The sequence below is a fragment of the Cydia fagiglandana genome, chromosome 9 (genome assembly GCF_963556715.1).
Source record: "Cydia fagiglandana chromosome 9, ilCydFagi1.1, whole genome shotgun sequence".
In the NCBI taxonomy this organism is placed as follows: Eukaryota; Metazoa; Arthropoda; class Insecta; order Lepidoptera; family Tortricidae; genus Cydia; species Cydia fagiglandana.
The window spans coordinates 15,224,230-15,245,047 of NC_085940.1; the positions used below are offsets into that span (position 1 = coordinate 15,224,230).

General features: G+C 40.3%; 1 protein-coding gene across 1 annotated transcript; it reads right to left on the reverse strand.

The window, feature by feature from the left end:
- Positions 1–1,524: 1,524 nt before the first annotated feature.
- On the reverse strand, positions 1,525–6,960 carry LOC134667784 (uncharacterized). Its single transcript, XM_063525194.1, has 5 exons — positions 6,863–6,960; positions 5,376–6,559; positions 4,067–4,156; positions 1,794–2,778; positions 1,525–1,684 (listed from the first exon to the last, which is right to left on the reverse strand). The coding sequence occupies exons 1-5, from the start codon at positions 6,958–6,960 to the stop codon at positions 1,525–1,527; spliced, it is 2,517 nt and encodes an 838-aa protein (XP_063381264.1).
- Between the last annotated feature and the right edge of the window lie 13,858 nt (positions 6,961–20,818).

Genomic DNA, 20,818 nt, shown 5'->3' on the forward strand with positions numbered 1-20,818 from the left:
GCGATTTTTAGGTATGTTTCTAATTATATAACAGCGGCGTTTTAAGATACCGACATGCACAGTAAGTTCACAGTTTTGAAACACATATTGTGTTGTGGAAAGTTGTAAATTTGTCTAGCATAGACCAATATTTGGGACTAACCTGGTGTATGACGTGGAGTTGTCTTCAGGGGCCCCTGTTCCTTCGATGATGAATGTAGCAACCTCATAGGCTGGCGTCGAGAGACTTCTTCAATTTGTGCTGAACACTTTAATCTTTGATTTTGGTTTTATGTAGCTCAAGCTTACGGAGCGAGCAGTTAGCGGCGGCGATTCGATTTTTTTAGATCGTTAGGGAAGTAAATAATGGCAACACTCGAGCTTCCAGTGTTGCGCGCTTTCAAAAAGCGTTCCGTTGCAGGCTTATTCCGTTTTGGAATATGCTAGACGATTAAGTATTAACCGATTGAAAAATAATAAAAAGTAAATACGTAGTATTTGTGCGTACATATACAAAAGTACCGAACATGCCGCCGGCCATAAAATAATGCTTATTTTATCTAAGAACTATCATACAGAATGCTATACTAACTTAGGACTAAAAACATGTAATGCTATACCTAAGAGATGCCTATTCAACAGGCAGTGGGCAGACCTTAACTACAGGTCGCTTAGTAAGAGTATTACCGATGCGTACAGTTACGACTCTAGTAATACCGTCGGCGCCGGGATGCAGTTGATGCACGCGCGCGAGACGCCATTGCAGTGGTGGCAGTGTGTTGTCTATCAACACTACTACAGAACCCTCCCGAAGGGGTGTGTTAGTATTGTCGTGGAACCATTTACCTCTTGGTTGAAGCTGGTGTAAATATTCTACGCTCCAGCGTTTCCAAAAATGTTGAACAGCTTGTTGAATAACCTGCCATCTAGCGAGGCGGTTTGGATTGTCGTTAGACAAGTCAAATTCAGGTAAAGACGTTAATGGTTCCCCGATGAGGAAATGTCCCGGAGTAAGGGGTAATGGATCAGTAGGATCATTACTGAGTTGACAGAGAGGTCTTGAATTACAGACCGCTTCAATTTGACAGAGCAGAGTATTAAATTCGTCCTGAGTTAGTTTTAGTGTACCTATGACACGATGTAAGTGTCGTTTCAGACTACCTACGGCTCGTTCGACGAGACCGGCAAAATGCGAAGCATATGGAGGATTAAACTGCCAGGTGATGTGCATGTTTGTCAACTGGCTGTTTATAGCAGTCTGATTTGACTCGTTTCGCAGAAACGTGAAAAGTTCGGAAAGATATCTGTCGCAACCTACAAAATTCCGTCCGCAGTCGGAACGGATTGTTTTGCAATACCCGCGTCGGGATATGAACCTACGCAATGCGTTCAGAAATGATTCGGTTGAAAGATCAGGAACTAATTCCAAATGGATTGCTTTCGTTGATTGGCAAACGAACACGCATACATATGATTTATAAACTTTCGCGTTACGAAGTTTACTTGATTTAAGAAAGAAATGTCCCGCAAAATCAACGGAAGTATTTAAGAAGGGACGAAGTGATCGAACCCTAGTAGTAGGTAACTGAGCCATTGATGGCTGTGGTGCGACAGGTCGTGCACGAACACACGATACGCAGCGTCGTGTACGCATACGCACAGCATCGCGAGCACACAGGATCCAGTAGGTCTGTGCGAGGGCAAACTGTAAAGTTTGAGGTCCCACATGTAAATGTGTTTTATGATAGGAATCTATCAGAAGATTCGTGAAATGATGTTTCTTGGGTAACAGAATTTGATGCTTGGCATCATACGGTACGTTGGCCCGATTAATTCTGCCGCCGACCCTGAGGAGTCCGGCATCGTCCAAGAAAGGTTTCAGTTTCTGAAGACGTTTAGTACATCTGTCGTCGTCCTTGAGACGCGAGATGTCTTCAGAAAAGCATTCACTTTGGACAAGTGATATAATTCGACTGAGAGCTTGTTTGGTCTCAGGAACTGTGACATGTTTAGTCGTAGGACTATTAGTTTTACGACATTTGTTTATGAATCTTAACATATACGAAATGACGCGTAGCATCCTTGGAAGCGATGAGAATCGCTCAATGAACTCTAAGCATTTAGGTTCATTGGTTTGTGTGAGAAGAACATGCTTGCGACGTTCTTCGTCGGTGTGGCATACGACGTTAGTCTTAGGCCACTCAGACTCATTTTGACTGAGCCATGAAGGTCCCGTGAACCATAGTTGATGGTTCAACTGAGATGGGAGAACACCACGCGACGCTGGGTCTGCGGGGTTGTCTGCGGATTGAACGTGGTGCCACTGCGAGGCAGGCACGTTGCTTGTTGTCTCCGCTATGCGGTTAGACACGTATGTCCGCCAGTTGTCTGGAGACGAACGTAACCAGGCAAGAGTTATAGTGGAATCGGACCAAGCGTAGACTTGGTCGAAAGATAATCTACTGCTGTAAGCAGTGAGGACCTTTTTTATCAATTTTGATAAAAGATGAGCACCACATAGCTCCAATCTCGGAATAGTGAGCCGTTTCAGCAGCGCAACTTTTGTTTTACCTATGAGAAGGTGGGTGATGATGGCACCGTTCGAGTCAACAACACGAATGTAGACGCAGGCGGCGTACGCCTTTTCAGATGCGTCTGAAAAGCCATGAAGTGACACTTGATGTGTGCTAGGAAGCACATGACGAAGTAATACGATGTCTTGTAGCAACGGCAGTTCGTCGATGAACCGAAACCACAAGTCGCAGATACCCTGTGGAGGCGCAGCATCCCAACCTGAGCCTGATACCCATAAAAGTTGGATTAACCCTAAACTTGGCAGTGTGCATTCTTATGCACGTTACACCTTTTAAAAATCTACGCAAAAAGTAAACAGCTTCATATTATTTTTTGACGCATATTTTTCCACCTGATACTATACTTAATTGGTAAAAAAATGTTTTATGTCGCTGGCATATCTAATTTTGAGTGTAGCACGCAAAATGTCAGGCCGCGAAGCTGCGTCTACGCATCGTATGGGAAAAGTGGTACTTTTTAGTGATTTCCTTTTAGATTTGGGTCTATTTATGATTGTTACATAAAAAGTGAATATATATTCTATACAATAACGTATTTTTATTAGTCATTGCATTGTTGTTATAGATAGCATGAACTCGTTTTATCTTATGTATCTACAAATGCACACCGCCAGCTTCTCTACTAACAATATGCTTTTTTAAATGTATCTTTAAAGATACATTGCCAGGTTAAGGTTCCAGAATGTTCATTGTCATTCTAAGAAATTATTGAGATTTTAGGACAAATTACGACATTCTATTATTAAAAGTATTTAATTATATCCTTCAAGTGTCATAAATATTACAGATAAGGCTACAGGAACGAAATAGAGCTCGCTATCGGGTTCCTCTTATTCCTCAACTCGGAGTCAGATCAGAAATAGACAGCAGCAGTTGCCTCCATTTTTACCATCTTATCTAGAGAACCTAGACTTGTCATCAGACAGCGATCAGGAAACAACAGATAGCGACCTCATCCCAGTGACCACTGCTAGCCATGACCAGCATGTCACCACCACCATCGCCAAATTAGGTAACATTGCTAGTACATTCAGAATGAGTCTCCAACTACAAGACAAACAGCAAGTCTCTCTGAACAAGCAAATTCGAATGCTCCGACATCATCCCATAATCCTATACCATCGCTATTTTCAGGTTTATCAATCTTACATCCTACTCTTTAGCTTCAATGCTTGCAGTAGCTACTCGATAAAAAAAACTATAATTGTGACTAAAAAGAAGCCAGTCCGATCAAAACCTCTCACACTATATTGGAAATGTAGCGATTTACGGGAGTTGGGCTAGTCAAAATTAAGTAGAAGTTTTCTAAAGGCCAGTAGTCACAGATAATGTGTAAAAAAATAAGCCAAATAAAATGTAGGTAGCTGTTGCAGGGGAAGGAGCACTGAAGCTGCAGAGTATGGGATGGTGTTGTGGCAGGTTTAGAGTTCAGACAGGCTTACTGATCGTCTCGTAGTTGGAGACTCACTCTGAAGATGTACTAGCAATGTTACCTGATTTGGCGATGGTGATAATGGCATGCTGGACATGGATAGCAGTGGTCGCTGGGCTGGGATCGCTATCTGTTGTACCATGATCGCTGTCTGATAACAGATATAGGTGCTCTAGAGAAGATGGAGGCAACTACTAATCTATTTCTGACCTGACCCCGGGTTGAGGAACAAGAGCAATCAGATTGCGAGCTCTTTTTTGTTGTTGTAGCCTTATCTGTAATACCTGTGGCACTTGAATGATATAGTTAAATACTTTTAATAAATAGAGTATCGTAATTTGTCCTAAAATCCTAATAATTTCTTAGTAAGACAGTAAATATTCTGCAACCTCAACCTGGCAATGAATCTTTAAAGATACATAACTCACCTCACAGTGAACCTGGCAGTGTCTCTCCTAGGATACATACCTAATTTAATGTTAATTTGTGAATCCTTGGCAGTGTGCATTTAAAGATACGTTGTATAAATAAAAAACTAAAATACATAGATTTTTTTTATTATTTTTGTACCCTTAAGTCAACCCTTAGTATCCCTTTTTTCAAGAAAAAAACACAAAATTCTAGCAAAAAAAATTCTGCCAAGTTTAGGGTTGAATGCTTCACGAATACAGTCACTGGACTTAGAAATCCGAGGGGATCGTAAATCTTGGCGATTTCTGACAACATTATACGCTTTGTACATTTGCGTGAGTTAGCTACTCCATCCGTTTGATAGGAAAAAACGTCCGATTTAGGGTTCCACTTGAGCCCTAAGACCTTGACGGAAGTGTCAGTGTCAAGTGCTGACAGAATGAGTGCGTCATCATGATTGGACGCATCATCGTTTAAATGCGATAAGAACTCAGAACTATTACTGGTCCATTTGCGGAGTTCGAAGGTTCCTGCTTTGCAAATGGAAGTTAGTTGATGCTGAAGAGTGATAGCATCTTCAACTGTATCAACTCCAGTAACGACATCATCAACGAATACTTCGTTGAGAAGTACTTGCGAGGCAAGTGGGAAGTTAGCCGCTTCATCAATTGCTAATTGACGAAGTGTTCGCAAAGTGAGAAAAGGCGCGGAAGCGACGCCGAATGTGACAGAGCACATACGATATTCCTTTACGGGATCGTGGGGAGAGAATCTCCAAAGAATCCGATGGAAGTCACGGTGTTCTTTACAAAGACCGATGTAGCGATACATCATTTTGAGATCAGCCGTAAAGACTATTTTATGAAGTCGGTACTTCAGTAAAATTTCAGAAATGTCTTGATGCAATTTCTGACCAGTAAGAAGATTATCGTTAAGAGAACGACCTGATGTAGTCTTACATGAAGCGTCGTACACGATATGATACTTCGTAGTAACCGTAGTGGATGTGGAACTCTTCACCACAACGTGGTGGGGTAGGTAGTAGGGGGGAGTGCCAGGACTCGCTGAGTCAGTGACTGGCTCCATATGTCCCAAGTCTAAATATTCTTGGATACATTTGTTATAGTTCTCACGTAAGGCAGGGTCGCGAGACAGGCGTGCCTCTAGTTTAGTTAAACGTGAGAGAGCTATAGTACGAGAATCGCCCAAGGGCGGAGCATTCTCTTTGAAGGGTAGAGAAACTGTATATTTCCCATTTGCATCTCGTGTGTGAGTATCGACGAAGATCGACTCACAGCGTAATTCATCTTTTGTAAGATGTGGATGTTCTGGTATGGATTCCAATTCCCAGAACTTTTGAAGTTTCATGTCAAGTTGGCAAGTACTCAAGTTGACACTTAGTCGTTTCATACTTTCATATGAAATTCTACCACCTATCAAATAACCAAAAATGCTATTGATGGCCACGGGTGTGCCCGGTGGACCCTTGATATTATTCAGTAGCAGTATGCTATCCAGATAGTCAGATCCCAGTAGCAGTTCAACAGGCCGGGTTGAACGCAGTTCTGGATCAGCTAGATCAAGTTTTTGAAGGTGTTGAAACTTCTGAATATTCCCAATTGATTTAGGAATATAAGCTATGTAGCTTGTCAAGTCCGGTATGATATAAGCTTCGATGTGAAGCTTCGGTTCGGGTTTGTTGTGAGGTGTGACCTCGCACAACACGTAACCACGTGGTTGGACTTCGCCACCAATACCGGTGAGAGTGGTACCCGGTTGCGCGGCGTACCGCGGCAGGCCGAGACGTTGGACGCACGACTCAGAAATGAGTGTGGTCTGCGAACCTTGATCCACAAGGGTTCGCACGGACCGCGGCGTGTAAGGCCCCTGGTTCAAGGGTCGTAAATTTACAAGCGCAGTCGTGAGTAAGACCGTACAGTTCTTACTAGAAGGTTGCCCCGTAGCTCCATGTAATGGAGTGGGCGTGGAGGTTTCCGCTACTGAGCGCAACTCAGGGGAAGAAGAGGACTCCGTAGTCAGTAAGACGTTTGGATGAGGCGCATCTTCATGCAATGAAGAGTGGTGCCTTTGAGTGCAGACGCGGCAAGCATGGCGCGACTTGCAGTCTTTAGACTCGTGACCACTAAATAAACAATTGGTACAAAGTTTATTTTGTTCCACGAAATGTTTTCGTTCTTTTAAAGTGAGCGTATTAAACTTCTCACATTTATATAAGGGATGTGAATTCTCCTTACAATACGCGCATTTAATTTTATTTAAATAATCCACCGCCGTTGTAGCATGTATGCTCATAGCACGCGAATTACGCGCAAGCGAAGCGTTATTATTGCGCGGTGCATTATATTGCACGTCGGAGTGCGCGCGAGTAAGCGACATTGCACGTTTTCCCGCCATAGCATGGCGCGATGACGTCACCGCAGCTGACCGGGCCGAGCCGGCCGCTCCGCCAGCAGCAGCGAGCGCGGGCGCCGCGCGCTGCGCAGGCCCCGCGGATGTACTTGCAGTACGCGCTGACGCGGTCATCACTTCAGATGCCGCTAATTCCTTATCGAGGAAATCGAGTAATTCGGTCACGTCCGGAATTTCACATGAAGTTTTCAATGATAATTCAAAACGCCTACGAATATTAGGTGTAATTTTGCGTAGCAAAATATTTAAAAGTACGAAACTCCAGTCGTCAACTGGTAAACCTAATGATTTTAAAGCAGTAATATTCTCGTGATAACTATTCATCAAGTTACGTAAACTTGATTCAACATTTTTCTCGTTAACTGACTCACAGTCAAAAATGTTGTCAAAATGTTTTGTTGAAATAATTCTTTTATTTTCATAACGCGAAATTAATACCTGTAAGGCATTTTCGTAATTAGAATCCGTAACAGGAATAGACTTGATAAGATTATACGGTTCATCTTTTAAAAACAATAACAAATACCGGAAGGTCGTTTCTCAAAAAGTTGGCACCGCCACCTGTAAATAGGTTTATGTTAGAACTTTTTTTTCGTTATGTACTATTTTTATATATAAAAAATTAATACATATTTAGAGAGACTTTTTACACAGAGGCCTAATACTTTGAAAAAAATTTAATAAATATTGATTACAAAAAAAAATATTGTAACTACGTTTATCCGTTAACCTGCCGTGTCCCAACGCGAGGTACTGATGTTCCGAGCTATGAAAACCACACAAAATATTAACTTAATTTAACGGCATTACCGTATTTTATTAACATATATCCTTAAGTTTTAAAGTATTACTATCGCATAACAATATTATACTTATATTTTAAGTTATTCGGCTTCAAAGTTTGTCCAAGGCAATTCTTAACAGTCACCTGGCGCGTCACATTCACGACGATTGTATAACCCCCACCGCACCTTTCCCGTCTCACTCCGCACGAGCTGAAGCCGTCACTCATCAGCTATCACCTGGTAGGACGAAGACGTGGTTATTGTGCTTCGCAAATAAAACACAAACGACAAAGTATCGGAAATTGGAGTTTGTAATGGGTAAGTACTCTTTATCCTGGAGTCGATATCTTGCTAATTATGTAACCTATCGCATTACTATCAAGATATGTAACGTAAACAATAGTTTAGTTTTATATGCCTAAGTATGGAGTTCATCAAGCTAATACATTTTGTGTATTCGCGATATAACTGCCATTTTCCCCATCACCTGCATATCGTCCACCTGGCTAAAACTGCCAGGTGTATGAGATTTTGCGGCAGGTTAATGTCACTGATACCACAACTAATACTCGTAACTATATAATTATATAGCGGTTATATCGCTTTTGTGTGTTAATTTAGGAATAAAAACTATCCTGTCTGTTAAAACTGCATATTATTGAAATTTTTGTACTTTTGTCTTAAGTCTCGTTAACCTGTCCAAAAAAGTCAGGTGAATGATGCAATGGCAGGTGAACGAAGCGTCCTTCACCTGCCATATGACAGGTGATCGATAATTATTTAAAATCCACGTTACATATACTCAAACTAGATTTGTGACGTCCCACGGGAAAAGGTACCTTATGAGGGTTTTTAGTTTTAGACATATATTAAAATGTTTTGTAAAAAGTATAAGTATATGCAGATTAGTCCCGTTCTTGTCAAAACCCAGTTCTGATGATGGGATCTATGAAGAATCGAGGGAACTCCTCAAATCTTAAAGGCATACATATAGTGATTTTTGTGTTTTTATTTACAAATCAAGCATATACATTCACAAAAGTGACATTGGATGAAGTGGAACTGCTGATGAAGATCAGAACGAAACTCTTCAACGACGCATAGTTCACGTTTGGCGATTTGTCCTCTTCGTTATGTTTGTTAAGCAAGATAAGTTTATAAGCTGCATTTTTGTCAATCTCGAGTTCTGATGATGGGATCCATGAGGAATCGAGGGAACTCCTCAAATCTTAAAGGCATACATATAGTGATTTTTGTGTTTTTATTTACAAATCAAGCATATACATTCACAAAAGTGACATTGGATGAAGTGGAACTGCTGATGAAGATCAGAACGGAACTCTTCAACGATGCATAGTTCACGTTTGGCGATTTGTCCTCTTCGTTATGTTTGTTAAGCAAGATAAGTTTATAAGCTGCATTTTTGTCAATCTCGAGTTCTAATGATGGGATCCATGAGAAATCGAGGGAACTCCTCAAACCTTAAAGGCATGCGTATAGTGACTTTTGGATTTACATCAGAAAATCAAGCATTTTCATTAAAAACTGTCGCATTTGATGAAGTGGAACTGCTGATGATGATTAGAACAGAACTCTTCAACGATGCATAGTACACGTTTGGCGATTTAGATTTTGACTTGGATTGGGACTGGGGCTGGGCCCGGACTCGGACCCGGACTGTGACTCGGACCCGGACCTAGACTCAAACCCGGAGTCGGACCTGGACCTGGATCCCGGCTCTTATCTGAACCTGAACCCGGACCTAACCTGACCTGACCTTGCACCAAACCTGAGTTCCACTAGGTACTGCGAGGGTTCAACATCAGCTCTATCTTGGGTACTGCGCTCCCAAGTGCTCATCAAGACGTGTCGAATGACCAAAACAGCATGTGTCTATGTTGCATCAAACCTGAGTTCCAGTAGGTACTGCGAGGGTTCAGCATCAGCTCTATCTTGGGTACTGCTTTCCCAAGTGCTCATCAAGACGTGTCGAATGACCAAAACAGCGTGTGTCTATGTTGCACCAAACCTGAGTTCCACTAGGTACTGCGAGGGTTCAGCATCAGCTCTATCTTAGTAACCACTTTTCCAAGTGTTCATCAAGACGTGTTGGATGACCAAAACAGCGTGTGTCTATGTTGCACCAAACCTGAGTTCCACTAGGTGCTGCGAGGGTTCAGCATCAGCTCTATCTGGGGTACTGCTCTCTCAAGTGCTCATCAAGACGTGTTGGATGACCAAAACAGCGTGTGTCTATGTTGCACCAAACCTGAGTTCCACTAGGTGCTGCGAGGGTTCAGCATCAGCTCGATCTTGGGTACTGCCCTCCCAAGTCCTCATCAAAACGTGTCGAATGACCAAAACAGCGTGTGTCTATGTTGCACCAAACCTGAGTTCCACTAGGTGCTGCGAGGGTTCAGCATCAGCTGTATCTTGGGTACTGCCCTCCCAAGTCCTCATCAAGACGTGTCGAATGACCAAAACAGCGTGTGTCTATGTTGCATCAAACCTGAGTTCCACTAGGTACTGCGATGGTCCAGCATCAGCTCTATCTTGAGTTCTGCTCTCCCAAGTGCTCACCAAGACGAGTTGGATGACCAAAACTGCATGTGCCTATGTTGCACCAAACCTGAGTTCCACTAGGTACTGCCAGGGTGAATAGACAGTAAGATTGAATATTTACTTATTCACAGAAACTTGTTGTTAAATTGGGAATCGAATCGAAGGTGAGGTGGGTCAGAATCCAAAATTTTAATCATCGTGGTGGACAATAAGGTCCCTTTTTACAGAAGATGACACATTTTTCGATTATTTTTAGAAGGCATTGAAAATGATGTGGTGGACAGGTGGATGACACTCATTACAGGTGAACGATGACAAGAAACCAGGTTAACGGCAACGGACACAGGTTAATGACGCCTCTCGATAACCTGTCAGTATTTTCATTGGAATTTGTACTTATTTCTCGATAACCTGCTTCTACTATCGATAACCTGGAGACAAAATATCTTTCACCTGTCCTTGATATCATTAACCTGAATTTCAAACGCCTATATCTCCTAAACTAATTGAAGGAATTGCTTCCCTTCCACATTTTCTAATAGTTAAAGTTGCCTTTTAACGATCCCAATAAAAAAAAATGCGAAAATGCAAAATTTTTGAAAAACGTTAACGTTAACCTGGCGGTGCCAACTTTTTGAGAAACGACCGGAAGCGTTCGACATTTGTTAAAGTGATATTGTCATGTACAAGTGATTTAAATAAATCATAGAAAGCATTCCATTCAGTTAGAACACCTGTGAATGTTTGAAGCGATAAACGCGGTAAACGAATATGCGATTGATTTGATTGCTGAGCGCAGCAACTCGCATGTGACACCCCATTAAGTCCGCCGCAAGCAGACGTAAATGACGCAATGCTTTGTTTACGCTCCTCTTTAAGCGTATCTAAGGCAACTTGCACCTTAAAGTACAACGAATCGAATTGATTTCTCACAGCTAAATTATCATCGCGGTTGAATGACTCATTCTTTGCCGATAACTTTTCAATTTTCGCTTGAACTTGGAAAAATGATTTTTTGATTGAGGCTAACTCTTTATAACGAGATCGATTTCGTACTTACTACAAACAATGACATAATAAGTAATACAGGAATTTTAAATAAAATTCAATTTAACTCAGACCACAGACCTATTCGAACCACCTTAAAATTTAATTTCAAAATAAACCGCAAAAGCATATTCTCAAGACGACACAAAAAACTAGACAGAGCCACACTAACAGCCAACTATGATCAGTATAATTTGGAACTGCAAAACAAATTTAGCACATTGAACTTAGACGTCGACGATACAGAAACTCAATATGACAACATTTTGAAAGCAGTTCAATCCGCGAATAGTAAAATCAAGACCATCCAAAAGAAACGCACTGTATTGTCGACTGCCACAAAGAATTTAATAAAAGAGCGGACTAGTTTCGAAATAGGCTCTGCTGAGTACCGTGCAATAGACAGGAAGACTAAACGAAGCATCCGGACCGACCTTCGCAACCACAACACTAATCTAGTCGCAACAGCACTTATCAATAACAGATCACTTAGAACCGCAAAAAATGGAATAACGAAAGGCAAATCATGGATCACCAGCTTAAAGGATGAAAACGGTCAAAAGCATAGTGACAGGAGCAAAATTATGGACATCTGCACACAATTCTATTCATCCCTATATTCGGATCCATCCAACGCAAATAGCACACCAGAGTATTACTGCGCTGAAACTATCTCTCCCATCACAAGCGAGGAAGTGGGTAAAGCCATGTCCACGATGAAGTTCGACAAAAGCCCTGGAGTGGACGGGATTAGCACGGAAGAACTAGTTTTCGGAAAGACCAACCTTTCACTTCCCCTCACCAAATTATTCAACAACATCTTAAAAACAGGAAAATTCCCCCAAAAACTGCTTCATTCTAATATGATACTCTTGTACAAGAAAGGCGATAAGTTCGACATAGGCAACTATCGACCTATCAGTCTGGTGTCTCATATTTATAAAATATTTATTAAAGTCATCGAGTGTCGCATTGCTGGGCAACTCGATCGACATCAACCCCCCGAACAGGCTGGCTTTCGTCCCGGATTTTCCACCACCGACCACCTCCACACACTCAACCAAATCATTGAAAAGCATAATGAATTTAAGATCCCCCTGTATTTAGCATTTGTTGATTACAGAAAAGCATTTGATAGCATAACCCATTCTGCCATAGTAACCGCACTAATAAATCAAAATATTCATCCCACCTATATAAACTTAATCAAAAATATATACAGCAATAGCACCGCCGATATAAAACTTCAGTACTCCGGTCCGTCGTTCCCTATACAACGAGGTGTTAAACAGGGTGATCCGCTGTCTCCTAAACTATTCACAAGCACCCTCGAAGAAGTTTTCAAGAGCCTGGCGGTTTCCTGGGAGGCTAAGGGAATAGTCGTCGGTGACAGAAGGCTATCAAATCTTCGTTTCGCCGACGACATTCTCTTTGCCCCTTCTGCAGCAGAACTACAGCAAATGCTCCAAGATCTGAGCAACGCAAGCCTTCAGGTTGGACTTCAAATGAATCGCGCAAAGACTCAAGTGATGACCAATAGCAAGGAACGTAGTAGTGTCGAGGTGGACGGGCAGATCATACACTATGTTGACGAGTACATCTACTTGGGCCAGCTAGTCTCTTTCAGTAACAGGCAAGACAAGGAAGTTGAGCGCCGTGTTCAAAATGCCTGGAAGAGCTACTGGTCCATGAAGGAGCTGATGAAGGGCGACCTTCCTATGTCACTGAAGCGCAAACTCGTTGACATATGTATTCTGCCTGTTCTAACCTACGGCGCTCAAACTTGGTCACTCACAGAGATTCAGAAGTCCAAACTGAAGGTTTGCCAACGCGCCATGGAGCGCAGTATTCTAGGTGTTAAACTAACTGATCACATAAGAAACACCACGCTGCGCTTCAAAACCCGCATTGCTGACGTAGGCGAGAAAACCGCTAGGCTCAAATGGGACTGGGCCGGTCACGTCTACCGCATGCATCCGGAGAGGTGGGCTAGCTTAGCCACCAAGTGGATGCCGGTAGAGGGACGTGGCCGCGGCAGGCCCAAACGGAGATGGCGAGATGACCTGGACAGCTTCCTGAACAACTGGCCGGAGGAAGCACCAAATCGGGAGTCGTGGAAATTAAGGGGAGAGGCCTTTGCCCAGCAGTGGGACACTGAAATAGGCTAGGAAAAAAAAAAAAAAAAAACTCTTTAACTCGAACTCGAAATTCGGCTGCATTATTCGAACAGTCTACAATTTTTTGAATATTGTTAATCGCTAAATCACGTTCGAATGTCAATTGTTCAATCTCCATAGCGGTCATTTTATAAGAAATTGAGTGATTGTACTGTGTAAAATAATAATGTTATCACGAGATAAGAGATGATTAAACTATGTATAGTATATACGTTAAGTTTTTAGATCTCTAAAATGGCTAGGTACTAGCAAAGTGTTAGTTAGTTAAATAAAATAGTTATACAATTTGTCGCCAATTAAAAGTAAGTTGTAATTTAACATGCAATGTTAAATACAAAGATAGTATTTCCCGTCGGTAGAACCCGAGCTAAAGAAATCTGAACTCTGTGCCGTACGCAATACGAGCGACAGTTTATTCGATACTGTAATTATGACAGCAAACGATAACTTGGTTTTCCGGTACGTTATACCTGAACCTTAAAATTACACTTAAGTACGTAAATACTAAATGTAATGTAATGTACGTTGTACAAAATAACGAAATGAGTTGCGACAAATTATATTTAGACCTATTAGTACTAGGCAAATGATTCCTAGCGCGCCGCTGTATGTAACTACCGCCCGGTTCTCGGAAATAAAGACGAATGTAATTTCGCAAAAAGTGCTCAAAACCATAGAAAACTATATATAATTAGAATGATCTCGTTGAGATCTAACTGTACGTATCAGTATTTTTGAGAAATATCGCACGACGTTGTCGGAAACTCGATATTTACAATTGTAAGCGGAGGTAGGTTCTCGCAAGCTTACGAACAAAGACAAAGGAATTTACTTGAAATTACTATTGTACAGCACAAATATTAAGTATAAAACGATACCAGATAGTTATATCCGGCTCGAAACCCAATTATGTTGTGGAAAGTTGTAAATTTGTCTAGCATAGACCAATATTTGGGACTAACCTGGTGTATGACGTGGAGTTGTCTTCAGGGGCCCCTGTTCCTTCGATGATGAATGTAGCAACCTCATAGGCTGGCGTCGAGAGACTTCTTCAATTTGTGCTGAACACTTTAATCTTTGATTTTGGTTTTATGTAGCTCAAGCTTACGGAGCGAGCAGTTAGCGGCGGCGATTCGATTTTTTTAGATCGTTAGGGAAGTAAATAATGGCAACACTCGAGCTTCCAGTGTTGCGCGCTTTCAAAAAGCGTTCCGTTGCAGGCTTATCCCGTTTTGGAATATGCTAGACGATTAAGTATTAACCGATTGAAAAATAATAAAAAGTAAATACGTAGTATTTGTGCGTACATATACAAAAGTACCGAACATATTGACTTATCGCTAACTGATTTATCGATGTTTCATTTTCGCAAACACTCATTTTTTTCCAAGAAAAGTTCTAAGTTTAATTACAGAGCTCTTATAAGAGGATTTAAAGGACACCTAAGGAGTTGAGAGTTTTTGAACGAGTTCAAAAGAATGAAGCCGTAGACTAATATAATTTTTCGAGCCTTTCAAGCACCTACCTTTCATCAATATCGAATCAAAATAAGATTGAAAATCGTATTTTAATATGATTGAATAGGTTTTGTACGCGACCACCAATTAATTCAATTAATTCATAAATACTCTACTAGAATTATATTCAAATAACACTTTGTCTCAATAAAAAGATACTTAGAGGCTGATTCGAACGTACCTACACTGATGATATTTGAATCATGTTATTTAGTTATAGTGCCTCTCGCCCGCGCCAATACATGTGCGGACAAGTGTGAGCGAAATATACGATAACTGAATGACATCAGTTAGATGTCATTTTGATATTCGTTGACGTTCGAATTGGCCTGTAATTCTAGGTCTAGACAAATACATGTGTGTTCTCCTATAAGTCAAATATAATAACCAATAATTTATACGAAGAAGTTTCAAGCGCTTGAGTGATTTCAGGCTTAGTTTGACTGAAAGCTGAATACATTTATTTTCGTGGAAATATTTTAAAAGCCTTTTAATGGATTTTTGAAACAAGGAAAGCTTGTCATACGTGGAGTAGATAAATGAATAATATGAATATCACGGCGCTTTTAAGGTTGCCTCCAGATTCTCGCGAACTAAATTGACAGGTCAATGTGCACAAATGATACCACAGTTTGGCCAGTGCTGTTCATATCGATATTTTCAAAAAAGTTTGAATTAGAGAATATCGCGAGTATTCACCGCTAGCGGCGCTACTGTTGCGCGGTCAGTTAAAATGTATCTTTAAGTAATTTAAATTATTTTACAAAATGTTACTTGGTATTTTATAGTAATAGATACAAGGATTTTGGATAAACATATTGTAGGTAATTAAATACATAATTTATTGTATTTATTTTATTTTATTTGTCAGGAAAACTTACAGATAGAGTAGCAAGTTGTAGGTGATAACATAGAAACTGATTTTGGCACAAAATACAAATAAGGCTGACCCAGACGGGGAAATAAGATAAGATTTCTCATTCATTTTGTGTGGTGTGGACGTAAAAAAGAAACCGTCTCGGTGATCCCTATTACTTCGATTGTAAAGAAGACCGTCCCTTAACTGGACAAGTGGACATTCAAGTTGAAATTAGGTTAGAATTTATATACAGTTAGACCAAAAAAAGTCTGCAGCAATTTTAATAGCCCACGCAGTGCAAGTATTATTTTAAACGTCAAAATTATATGAAATTATGACTTATTAAATAACAGTTGCACTGCTTGGGCTATCAAAATCGCTGCAGACTTTTCTTGGTCTAACTTTAATTATCGATCAATCTCATCTACCGGTCGCATTGTATAAAATTAAATCACCAATTTTAGATTTATGGCGACAACCGCGAGCTCTTGATATAAACAACTGGCCCCCAAACCTGCATAATATTAAGAGCCAACAGGAGTGGTCATATCTAAACGTACTCGACTGTTTCCTCCGTGGGTTTTGATTCTAGAGGAATGATTTTTTCAACACAAATTAATATTTGTGTTGGACCTTTTGCTTTTTTTGATATTTTTGTTTTTTAAGGCGCTAGAGCCTTTCAAAAATGGCCTAAATGGCCTCATTGTCTAGGTATGCCACAATGAGAGGTGGTTGTATTCAAAACTGATATCCATTAGCTAAAAAATCAAAACGGTCCGGCACAGATAATTTCATAATCATTTCCAAATTTGGTTACGATTGGTTAAGTTTTGGAGGAGGAAACAGTCGAGTACGAAACCTCAATTTTTGAGATTTTTACGCATGATTTTTCGCCTTGTCCTTATCGCACTAGTTTTAAGAGCCGCTTCCGTTAGCGAGATATATACCCATATATTTACCTAAAATATTTAAAACTCAGCTCCTGTTTCGTCTTAACATTGAAATTTGTGAGTTTCACATCCGCACCTCCTGATTTGATTGGTAACGTCACAATCTTACAATCGAATCAACCACTTTTCTCGTCACATTCATACAAATCGAAATTGTTTGTGACCCCTTTATAATTATCACATGGGTAGTAAGTACATACATCTTACTTATCGATATCATTTTATCGACATCTACCCATGACTATTTTTTCTTTGCTATTCCTGGTGTCATTTTATTTGTCAAACTCATGTCAATTTAGTTCGCGAGTTTCTGGAGGCAACTGTAGACGAAGACTTTCAATTAAGAGTCCATCAACGTGCACACTAGCACCACTGCTAAATAATCGTGATTATTTAAATTTAACGAAAGATATTTAATAAAAGAAATCCGCTACGTACTGTATTGGTTATTTAAGTACCTTTTGATTACATCAAACTAGTTTTTATGTTGCTGGATTCGTCGATCTATGAACTCAAAACAAAAACGGCCGTGGAGCTTGTTTACTGACTACGCTGCACTGCACTTCCTACCTTTTGTAATGAAATACTTCACTTGACAACTTAATACTCATTTATTCCGAAACCAAATCGACTATATACGGGGCTGTAGAAAAATTTTAACAGCGCGAAGGAGCCGACAGAACAGTGACATCTAGTGTAAAATTGGGCAACTATAAAAACTAAACATTACTGCATTCAACAGCGCTAGTGTGCACGTTTATGGGCTCTTAAATACATGGATATGGAGGCCGATTCTGACAACAATTTGTTAATGAAAATACTTAAGTTCAATTCCATCGCTTGCACTCTTCCTTCCTTCCCCATAAGAGCCGGTACAGACGGACTGCAACCCGACTGCAATTTGTATGGGAACTGTACGCCGACTGCACGCCAACTGCAACGTCGGCGTGCAGTTCCCAAGTCCATCTGTATCGGCCCTTACTTAGAGCATGCGTGAGTTAATGTATCTATGTAAAATGAATGAACAATATTATACACATCGTCACTACTTTGAAAAAAACTCGTATCTAGTTCTGTCAATCAAAAGAAAAATGTGGTAACTAATGTATGGGATGCATACATAGTTACTGCGTTTTAACCCTGAGTAGCAGTGCGAGATACGAGATTTTTTCAAAGTAGTGACGACATTCAATTATCTTTATTTAAAATCACTTGATATTTCCACGAGAGCGGGCTGCATGCAACAGCTGAAACGCCCTCAGGCTAGTCGTCTCCCCCAGTACCCCCACTTTGGCATACAGATTTAAAACAGTATAAAATAGACCCTAATATGCACCTGCCGTACTTGCTCTCAAGTACTTATGTATCACCCTACTATACAGTCGAGCTTAAAAATTCTGGATATGATAAGATACAGTCGAGTTCATAAATATGTAGAATTATTATTTCTTCACCTTAGTCCATTGCAATAAGTACTTTATCATTAATTGGGTTATTTCACCTAGGAATTAGTTTGATGCCAAGGATAGAGTCGGACCAAGAAAAGTCTGCAGCGGATTTGATAGCCCACGCAGTGTAAATGTTATTTATATGTCATAATTTCATAAAAGTTTGACGTTTAAAATAACACGTGCACTGCGTGGGCTATCAAATCCGCTGCAGACTTTTCTTGGTCTGACTCTAAAAGCTTTTTATACAGTGGTGGAGGCACCTTTGAAGCACGGTAAACAAGACAAAAAAGGTGTGTAGATTTTTTGGGGCTTCTGGGACTGAGATACGAGTCAGAATATTTTTTATCCTGCCAATATTTAATCTATGTGTGCATGATTTTAAATTAGTTTTTAATTTTTTTCTAAATTCACAGCTAACTCACAGTGAGCGTGTGTTTCCAATCCTTGTGAAAAGTCGTTAAAATCTACCAACTTAAGCCAAAAATTTTAAAATAAAAATTGTGTCCAATCAGGACGCGTAGCGAACATGCCAATCGCTTACGCTCCGTAGCGATCGAAAGTATCGAAACGCAATTGTCACTGTCGTACTAATATTGAATAGAGAGACACAAAGCGTTTCGCTGTCGTAGCGATAGCGATTGTCACCACCGTGGCTAGGCCGGTAGATTATTTATCAAGAACCTACTGTTTTTAGGTGCTACACTGTGTACCTTTTTACCTGTATAGGCGTATTTTCACAATACAAAAGAATTACTGGAAGTGCAACAGGAGCATGTTTTTTCAACGTTTTTTGTTCGTATATTTATTTGTTGTGGTCAACACGAAACTGTATTTTAGCTGTTCTGTTGGTTTTTAACTTGAACTTCATACCACAGTATGATTAGATCTATTATTTCTTTGCTGAAAAAGTAATTCTCACTTTATTCTCACTGTTTTTATTATGTATGTCTATTGTCTGTGTGTTTACGAATAAAAACCATTATATTCTATTCTAATTATAATGTAATTAAGGTAACTTTCCACTATACAGGATAAATACCACGAAAGAAGAAGGTATAAAGTTAGACCAAGAAAAGTCTACAGCGATTTTGATAGCCTACTTACGCAGTGCTAGTGTTAGTCTAAACGTCAAACTTATGAAATTATGTCATATAAATAACACTTGCCCTGCGTGGGCTATCAAAATCACTGCCTATCAAAATAACCTAGTCTATATTTCCGTGTTCTTATAACCCGGCAACCTTCAAATCAAGAGTGAACAGGCACCTTCTGGGCGAGCTCGCTCCATCGTAGGCCACGTCTACGCCTCGGCTAGTCTGTGGCCATGAGTAAGCCCATTCATAATAAAAAAAAAAAACTGCAGACTTTTCTTCGTGTTACTCTAACAATTTGTTAAGCTTTTGAGCTTGATTTGATACGACCTAGACGATGCTAACTGATGACGATGCGAAATGCAATCGCGGTCGGTCATCTTGCTCCCACTAATTGATTACCGTGAAATGCCTAAATAACATCAATCAGCGCCACTTGCACCAAACCACTAACCCGGGGTTAACCGGTTAAGCTGTTAATCTAGTGTCAAATTGTACAGGAAGCCATGGTAACACCAGGTTTAAGCGGTTAACACCGGGTTAGTGGTTTGGTGCAACTGGCCCTAAGAAATTGGTTAATCAGAATCTTTCTCCTACTTACTGGCTGAATGTGATGTTCTCTTTTTAGGGTTCCGTACCCAAAGGGTAAAACGGGACCCTATTACTAAGACTTCGCTGTCCGTCCGTCCGTCCGTCCGTCCGTCCGTCTGTCACCAGGCTGTATCTTACGAACCGTGATAGCTAGACAGTTGAAATTTTCACAGATGATGTATTTCTGTTGCCGCAGTAACAACAAATACTAAAAACAGAATAAAATAAAGATTTAAGTGGGGCTCCCATACAGCAAACTTGATTTTTGACTAAAGTTAAGCAACGTCGGGCGTGGTTAATACTTGGATGGGTGACCGTTTTCTTTTTGCATTTTTTTTCCGTTTTTTTTTTTGCTTTATGGTACGGAACCCTTCGTGCGCGAGTCCAACTCACAATTGCCCGATTTTTTTTTGACGTTATTGGGTAAATAGGACCCATTCTAGTTGGCATAATTTACATCCGTGCTTATTCTAGTCCTATCTATACCATGTAAATGTATTCACGCCATCGGATAAGCGGTAAAGTACGTAAGCATAGTGATTGTCACAGCATTAATATAATATTCATAAGTGGTTTTGTAACACACCGCAGTGACAAGACATGATGAACGCGTTCGGATAACTTTACAGTTACTTAAGCGCCATGGGGTATATTTTAGCTAAATATAGAAATGGAGATAATGACGCAAAACCGTAACGATAGCTTTTCCGCTCCAACAGTTTTAACGGAGCAAAGTAATAAATAAGTAAAGTACTTATTTAGTAGGTAACATTTATGACTTCTTCAACTTGACTAGGTGCCTTGTCGGTTAAGGCTGTACCTATTTTGACTGACTGTTCGATTCGAACTTTAAAATACGTCAATTAATAGATCTAGAAACGATATGGATTAGATGTGCCAGTGCTAAAGAAAAGTTGTTTTATCTTTATTTTATTTATCGTT